The sequence below is a fragment of the Ascaphus truei genome, chromosome 3, assembly GCF_040206685.1.
Source record: "Ascaphus truei isolate aAscTru1 chromosome 3, aAscTru1.hap1, whole genome shotgun sequence".
NCBI classification, from domain to species: Eukaryota; Metazoa; Chordata; class Amphibia; order Anura; family Ascaphidae; genus Ascaphus; species Ascaphus truei.
In genome coordinates this window covers 369948728-369957676 of record NC_134485.1, presented here as the reverse complement: position 1 = coordinate 369957676, position 8949 = coordinate 369948728, and the positions used below count along the sequence as shown (strand labels likewise).

Genomic DNA, 8949 nt, shown 5'->3' with positions numbered 1-8949 from the left:
GGGGGATTCTGGGTTGCTGGGGGGAACAGGCAGCGCAAATGGCAGGACACTCTGCTTGCCCTGTGCACGCGCGCCGGGACCACAGGATTTGCCGCCATTTTTTAAAACTTTTTTTTTAACCCAATCAGGGAGGGGGATTATTTATTTATTAATTTAAAAAAATTTTGGCACGAGCAGGGGAATTCATTGAGCTGCAGCATGGGTCGCCAGCTGCCTAAATCCACTCGCAACGGGCGACAGGTTATCATTATTTGTCGAGCACTGTGTATATATATATATATATATCACTTACACAGCCTTGTGTAAGTGCTGGTACAGTACATCAAGGTGTCTTTTCTTCCGGCTCTTCCTTGTGGTGTGATTTTCTTCTCTGCTTGTAGTCGTCTCACACTGGTTTGGGAATGTTTTCCTGCTTCTCGCTTCAAACTTTGCTTCTTCCTTTTAGAGGTCTCCCTCACAGAAAAAAGCAATTAGATCAATATGACGAGTGTACAAATATAAACTGAAATATAGGGAAGTGGTGGAAGATATGCAAATTAATATCTATCACTCACACGGACTAATGTGAGTGTCCTCCCGTAGGGGTATCTTGATATTTCCTCTTCTAAGTCTGTGATGATAGAATATTTGGAACCCCCAAGGGGAGTCCAAAATACTCTGTAGCTCCCTCGAAAAGCAATAGTGCCCAAAGTCATGCAGTAGCTGCAAAGGCAAACAAGATCTTATCTTGCATTAAACGGGCAATGGATGGAAAGAAGTAAACATAATCATGCCCCTTTATAAAGCATTAGTAAGACCACACCTTGAATATGGAGTACAATTGTGGGCACCACTCCTTAGAAAATACATTATGGAATGAGAGTGCAGAGAAGACCCACCAAATTAATAAAGGGGATGGACAATTTAACTTATGAGGAGAGGCTAGCTAAATTAGATTTGTTTACATTAGGAAATAGGTGTCTAAGAGGGGATATGATAACTATATACAAATATATTTGGGGACAGTACAAGGAGCTTTCAAAAGAATTATTCATCCCACGGGCAGTACAAAGGACATGAGGTCATCCCTTTCAATTGGAGGAAAGGAGATTTCACCAGAAACACAGGAAAGGGTTTTTTACAGTAAGGGCAGTTAAAATATGGAATTTATTACCCATGGAGACTGTGATAGCAGATACAATAGATTTGTTCAAAAAAAGGTTGGACATCTTTTTTTTAGAAAGGAAAGGTATAAAGGGATATACCAAATAAGTAAACATGTCAAGAATGTTGATCCAGTGAATAACCTGATTGCCAATTGGCAGGCAGGAATTTATGTTTCCCCTTATGAGATATCATTGAATGATATGACTCTGTTTTTTTTGCCTTCCTCTGGATCAATAAGGAAGTGTAGATATAGGATAAACTATCTGTTGTCTAAATTTAGCATAGGTTGAACTTGTCTTTTTTCAACCTCATCTATTACATAACTATGTAACTATGTAACTCAGAACCAAAGCAGTCTTTAGTGAGGTTCCAGTTTTACTGCTTTAAATAACCCAGTGTTATAAAAATAAATAAATTCAGTTTCTAAACTTTTCAAACTGAATGGATATAATTTATTGATTGACAAATGCTTGTGACTTGGAAATTGTCCATATTCTTTTTAATTGGTAATGCATTTAGTTTAATACAAGTACAAGTTAAATCAAATGTAATACTGATGTTCCTCAACCTGGAGTGGTTAGTCGTGGAGCTTAGGAAATATATATATGTCAGAAAGATGATTACGTTATATATTATATTAAATTTATTTAATTTCAAACAGTTTCTTACAGTAAAACAGTAAACGCAAAAAAAAAAGTCCCTAAGATCAGCCCAGTCTTTTACATATCAAGTGACAATTAAACTGCAGGCATCAAGATTTGAGGTTTGAGAATGGGGTTTGGGAATCTGTAAGAGGCATGCATGACCTGTTTTTATCTATACTGCATTCTATAAGGAAGGATTTTTAATGCACATTGGAAGTGAGTAAGCAAAAAAGAAGCAAACAAAAAATTCCTGTGCATCCAAAATGATAAAGTCTAGTTACATTTTATTTATAATCTTAGCCTTGAAACCATTAGCGAAAGAGAGGCATGACTGCAAGTTTGAAGGACCTGTAGCCAAGCCAAAAATATGTGTGTTTAAAGAGGATTAAATGATGGATCAGAACTGGCTGGGATAGGAGAGCATGATGTTAAGTCAGGAGAAAGGTGAGGTACAGAGGTTGAGCACAAAGGGAAAATGAAATGTGAGGAAGTAAAATATTTCACTGTTCCTAGATCTGAATAAATGGTAACACCCTACCTCCACCCTTGAAATAATGTCCAGTGTTAATGTTTTTCTGGAATGAGAACCGATTGCCCACATGCTATTTCCGTTGTATGTTTTTTAATTATGGATAATAATTTAATTATGGCATATGAAAACATAAATGGATAATGTCAATGCGTCCCTGACATAGAAATAAAAAGATGGGGGAATGCTGGGTGTTTGGCAGTCTTGTTGAATTACTTTGTCACATCAGTGGAAGGACTATGTCAGAGAAATTCACTTTCCCCACTTTCACTTGGTGGACTATTACTGCCCGTGCTCCTGTAGGTGACCTTGGTGTGATATTTTGACCGCTCATGGAAGGAAAGGTGGCACTACACTATCGTTAAGTGGCAGGGTTTTGTGTGTATCTTCTCATTGTGGAGAGGCAGTGCTTCAGCCTGTGCTTGGTGGCAGAGTTTGGGGGTGTCATTTCATGGAGGTTAAGGGATGAGTAATACTCAATGGTGAAGGGCCGGGCATGGTGGTGTCCACATGGAACGTTGGTTATGGAATTTGGATGGCTAGTGAGAGTGGGTGGTACTGTACTTATATGAGTTCATCCTGAACTCTGCATATATATGATGCTGGTGCTTCTTAAGTTATGTACAGAATTGCAGGGGGGAATTCTGTGCCCATATACAGTCACAAATATCCCTGGGTATCTATGTGGCCACACGGCAGAGGAGTAACTGAGGAATTCACCAGTCATGACTTATTCATGGCTATGACTGTTACTTATGAGTAAAAACATTGGCTTTAAAACACACTATAACAAAACTTCACGTTTGTGAGCGCAGTGACATTTTCTGTGGTAGCTCCTTGTCTTGAGGTATGAACGATTCATTGCTTCTTTGAATATAATTTTTTTAGGGATTTGGTATTATTGGCATTATATATTCCACTTATTTTCTGAAGCAACCGGATTTGATATAATTAGATTTCAAAATACCTGTGACAGGCTTAGGGGAAAATAAATTAATAGAAAGGGCATTTAATGTCCGGAACAGCCGCCTAGAAAAAACGGGGATAGCAAATATTTTAAAAAAATGTTAAAAATTGTTTATCTGATATAGGAGTTCTAGGAACACTAAAAAAATCCTACACAATATGATGATGGTTTGTGAAGAAATAAAACAAGCCCTTAACATACAGTAGAGAGTACATTGATGCGATAAAAGTAAGAAGTGTCTGCTCAGTTGCAGACAGGAAATGGTAACATAACAAAGATCAGGGGTGCACAAAGTGGGGGCGCAACATTTTCTGGTGGGGTGCGACGTTTACAGAGGTCCTGCGCTCTTCCCCAAAGCATTTAAATTAAATGCCGGGGGAGCGTGCGTGAGGCCTCTGTAAGTTACCTGATCTCCGGCGGCTCCTGTGCCGCGACTTCAAATGACGCCACGGGATCACATGACGTTATGATTTCAAGATGCCGGAGAACAGGTAAGGGTGCGTGAGCAGGGGGGAGCTCAGGCAGGGGGGTGCATACTGAAAAGTTTGCACACCCCTGCCATAGATGGTAACATACACAATAGCTGTTCACATTTCTTGCTTCAGTTCACAGATCAATTGAATAGTGGTAAAGTGAACACAGGTGCAAACAAATAAAAAGTGGACACTGATAATAAGTGACTAATCTAAAACTTAAATAAGTGAAAAATGTGATGAAATTTAAGTAAATACAGTTTCACCCCCTGCTCTGGAACCCACTGGAAGGGGTAGTCTTCACTCTTCCCCCACAGTAACAGCAAAACACACAAAATCCACGGGGAGCATGGGGAGGAAACAAAAATAAATTTAAGTGCAGCAAAAAATGGCAACGTGAAAAAAGCCTTCAATTGACTTGGCTCTAATGAATTGACTACTTACAAGATGTAAGAGTCAAATAGGCAGGGTTGACTAAAACGGTCAGAGGTAAGTGGATGATGCAGTTGTCATCAAAGTGGATCAGGTCCTCAGGATCACGTACCCCAATGTTGAGAGAAAAACTGGCATAGCACAGATCACTCGAGATAAAATAGCTTTATAACAATAAAATATTATACTCACATTCTAACAATAAAAAACGGCCATATCACACTGCATTAGTGTAGGAAGACTTTAGCCAGCTGGCTCACTGTCCCGCAGCGTTCCCCCACTCCTCCGCCTCAGCCTCCGGTCAGCTGTTACACTGCTCCGACTGGCGTCTGACGTCACTTCCGGTTTCGTCGCTCGGTGAGTGCTGGATCCTCCTGCAACTCCTCTGCTGTATGCTCCGCTCTGAATAAGACTCCCACTCTACGCGTTTCGAAAGCGACTGCTTTCTTCCTCAGGATAACACCATATGTGCCTGTTTTTACTTTGTTTGATGTAAGCCTCGAATTTGGGGAGATATCCTATGTTTATAAATACATTTTTAGTACCATCTGCACCATTATTTCATTTTTGTTTTTTGGGGTCACCGGAACGAGTACTTATACATTCACCTGCACCTGCCACAGATTTGGATATGCCTATATTTCTTGCTGGTTTGTGAGTATAAACATTGGAGATATACATCACATAATATCCATTGTTCCTGCGTTACTGTTCCCTGCCATTCTCTTTTTCTTCTCCTTGGCACATGTCCCCCGGTCCCCTGCTTTGTGGAAACGAGTTGTTATGGATATCTTGAAACATATCCAGGTTCAGGGTCAGAGTGAAGGAGTATACTGTATTGTGTTTTTTATTGCACTTTATCCATCACCGATTATCTCTTTAAACATATTTCATGTTTTTATCACCATATATTGTTATTGCACTGCTGTGTTAGTACTAGACACTGCTTATCACTTTGTGCACTAGAGTTCCTCATTCTAGCACCACTTTTGATTTTCTTGTACATATTTCTGACTAACATCAACCATAACTGTAGACCACAAGATCCAGCAAGGAGGCAGGAATATGAAGGCACCCAGTTCCGTCAATGAAAAGAGGGTCTAGAAAGCACTGCTGGTTATAAAACTTTATTGACACGATATGCGTGGCCGTATGAGACAACTCTAACGAGTTTTGTGTCCCCAGGCGCTTTGTCAAAGACAAAAGCTTTGAAGGCAAGACAGTAAAAATGTATTTTGTACCTGGACTCATGAGTCAATCTAGTGCTTGGAGCATTTTGCAGTGATTTGTGTTATTGTTACATTGTAAGACAAAGAGGCATATTGAGTTTTGGGGTGCTGTGCCATATACTATGTCCCCCCTAGTCAATAATTGGTATTAGCATCTGCTGTACGATCTGACCTGTGGGCTTAGGGAGGATTTGTTCCTATAAAGTACACCCAGTTTGGCATAGGTTTTGGATGTCAGGGTATCAATATGCAACCCAAATATTAAATGGAAGTCAAACCATAAGCCCAGATATTTAAAACTAGTGGCTGGGGCAAGAATGGTGTTAGAGTTGTTCTGATCTGTAGCTCTGTCATTGGTAGCTTTAGAGGTTTAGCCTTGGTCCCAAATACTGTACCATGGTTACAGTGTTGTGAGTTGTTAGTGTTTAAATAAGTTTGCTTTGGGAAATCCAGTTTGAGTCTCAAAAAATCAGATTGAAGTATGTGTTCAAGTTCAGAATAAATAAACAAAATAAATAATATTTTTTTCCTTTTCCTAATATTAATAAGGGACCAATACGGCTCAAATACTTTTTTGTCTGTAATGGGTAGCTTTAGAAATGTAGCCTTAGTCCCAAATACCATAGTTACAGTTTTGTCAGTGTTGAAAAGGAATTTGTTTTGGGAAATCCAGTGTTCAATAACGTGCCAGGTATGTCAATAGGACACTGAAAAGGTTAAACCCATTCTTTACAACTTCCACATTGTGTTTGCTTGTAAATGAAGTAGTACAATTTTTAGTAAAATGACAGTGGCAGATATTTCTGGGAGACTCAGACGAAAAATATTTTTTTAGCAATATTTTTCTAGAAAAGTAAATAGTGGGATACTTTTGCAATGATCAGAATGAGAAGGAGAAAGTATTTACACTGTTAAAGCAATTATTTTATCAATGATCTTTTATGCTGTTTAAAGTGCTAAATATGTTTTTTTTTTTAAATGTACTGTATTTTTTATTTAAGTTGCAGTTTTCCAGCAAAGACATACAATAGTCTGTATTTCTTGTCTATAGGCAGCTGAAAGACCAAGAAAAGAAGAATTCTGTTCTCCAACTTTTGCTCATTATGAAGTCCCTCCAAGCTTCTACAGATCCGCCATGATCCTAAAGCCACAGCTAGGATTGGGCGCCGTCTCCAGATTGCCATCTGCAAAGAGCAGAATATTGATTGCAAGTCAACGGTCTTCAAACAGCTCTATACCTCAACAAGAACAAGTGACCGCTGCTGGAAGTGAGAACAACCCAGATGCTTCAGGTAGATTGTGTAAAGTACATTTTCTATTGGGAATCAATGTCTTTCATTATGATATTAATCAAACATATCTGAGATCTTCAAATGCCCACTGTACTGTACATCAGCACTTAGAAATGACCTTTTCATACCTCAATTATCCAGCTTCAGTTATTGCTTTACATGATTACACATTTCATAGTCTGTTACTAGAGATAGCTTCACTGTTGATACCAGCATATTGTCTAGGAAATCCTTTCACAGATACTGTTAACAGGCAGGGCTAGCTTCTTTACAGCACTTCTAAGAACAGCAAAACAATGCTTAGGAAGCAGCATTTTAATACATACACCATGTACATGGTGGCTTATATTGTATGTTTTCATTTACCTGATCTGTGATACTCCAAAAAAATGGTAATAACCCAGTTCCTTAATCTCATGCGATAATACATACAAGTCTACTGGGCTCATTAAAGTGCACACAATTGCCATTCAGCTAAAGTATGTATGTATATATAAAGTGCACACACTTGCCATTCAGCTAAAGTATGTATGTATATATATATATATATATATATTGTGACAAACGGCTTACTCCGGGGCTCCGTCGTTTGTCCGGGACTGTTTAGAACACGGTCTTTTAGGGTAGGTTAAATGATGAGGCGTCACGTACTGTTCCTTTAAACAGGCTATGCCTGGTTTATTCAGTCCCAGGCACTGAGACTGCCACAGTGCATACAACAGAAAACAGATCAAAAACAAAAGCTGCTCACCTGAGCGATAACTTAACTTAGATATCCCTGACTCAGGGTTGGAAGTGGCTTTTCCACTTCCAACATCAAAACACGGTACTTTTGCAGTCTTACACAAATGAACAGAAAGATTGAACCTGTTTGGGGAAGAGGCTTCTCCCCTCTGTAGTTCAGCAGCCTTCCAGCCTTCTGGCTCTTGTGGGGAGACCCGAGCAAACAGGAAATCAGTCTTTCATACCTGATTCCTAATTAGCATGACAGGTGACAGAAATCAGGCAGCAGACAAACTCTGGTCTGGATCTCTCATCCCTCAGTTCCAGCGCTTGCCAAACTGTGGGAAGGAGTGTATGTATTATAAGGCTGCACTCCCAGGCCAAACAGGATAGAAACTGTCTAGTATCCTGGGAGCCCTATATACGGAATTTATTACCATCCCCTGGTTTCTGTCACATATCCTCCCCCCCAGCTCAGACCTCGAGGGATGAGCGACCATGGATATTAGGGAGTGCATCCTTGACAACCCGTCAGCATTGCCATGTTTGTGCCCTGACCTGTGTTCCACAGAAAATTTAAAGGGTTGTAGGCTTAGGAACCACCTGGTCACTCTAGCATTCTTTTCCCTGTTTTGACACATCCAGGTAAGGGGTGCATGATCTGTGACCAACCGGAATTTTCTCCCCAACAGGTAGTATTTGAGCGTCTCTACAGCCCACTTTATTGCGAGACACTCTTTCTCTACTATGGAGTAATTTTTCTCCTGGGGATTTAGTTTCCTACTTAAATAAAGGATGGGGTGCTCCTCACCTTGAGACTCCTGGGAGAGTACCGCCCCCAGCCCTACCTCAGATGCGTCGGTTTGGACTACGAACTCTTTGGAGAAGTCAGGTGTGACCAACACTGGTTGGGCACAGAGAGCTTCTTTCAGGCTTCTAAAGGCCTGTTCGGTTTCGGGGGACCACTTTACCATTAGCGGTCCTCTTGCTTTTGTGAGGTCAGTTAGTGGGGTTGCCTTAGTTGCAAAATTGGGAATAAACCTTCTATAGTACCCAATTAACCCCAAAAAGGTCCTTACTTGTTTTTTTGTAACTGGCCTTGGCCAATTTTGTATCGCCTCCACTTTGAGTGTTTGGGGTTTGAGTAAACCTCTGCCAATAGAATATCCCAGATACTTGGCCTCCTCCAGACCAATAGTGCATTTAGCGGGGTTAGCAGTTAGTCCAGCAGACCGGACTGCGTCAAGCACAGCTTGGACCTTTGGAAGGTGGGATTGCCAATCTTCACTATGGATTACCACATCATCCAGGTAGGCGGCAGCATACCGAGCATGTGGTTTTAAAATTTTATCCATCATTCTTTGGAATGTGGCGGGAGCTCCATGTAAGCCAAAAGGCAACACCTTATACTGAAAGAGGCCGTCTGGGGTTGAGAAGGCTGTCTTTTCTTTTGCCCTTTCTGTGAGGGGAACCTGCCAGTACCCTTTTGTTAGGTCTAGGGTTGTGAGATATCG

General features: G+C 40.5%; 1 protein-coding gene across 3 annotated transcripts in view; it reads left to right on the top strand.

The window, feature by feature from the left end:
• The window catches only part of MTUS2 (microtubule associated scaffold protein 2), a 666577-nt gene that overhangs the window by 236915 nt on the left and 420713 nt on the right, over positions 1-8949 (top strand). For all 3 annotated transcript variants that reach the window (XM_075592173.1, XM_075592174.1, XM_075592175.1), the window contains exon 3: positions 6472-6712. In XM_075592173.1, the coding sequence (XP_075448288.1) occupies positions 6472-6712 (241 nt within the window). The remainder of the gene's footprint in view (positions 1-6471; positions 6713-8949) is intronic.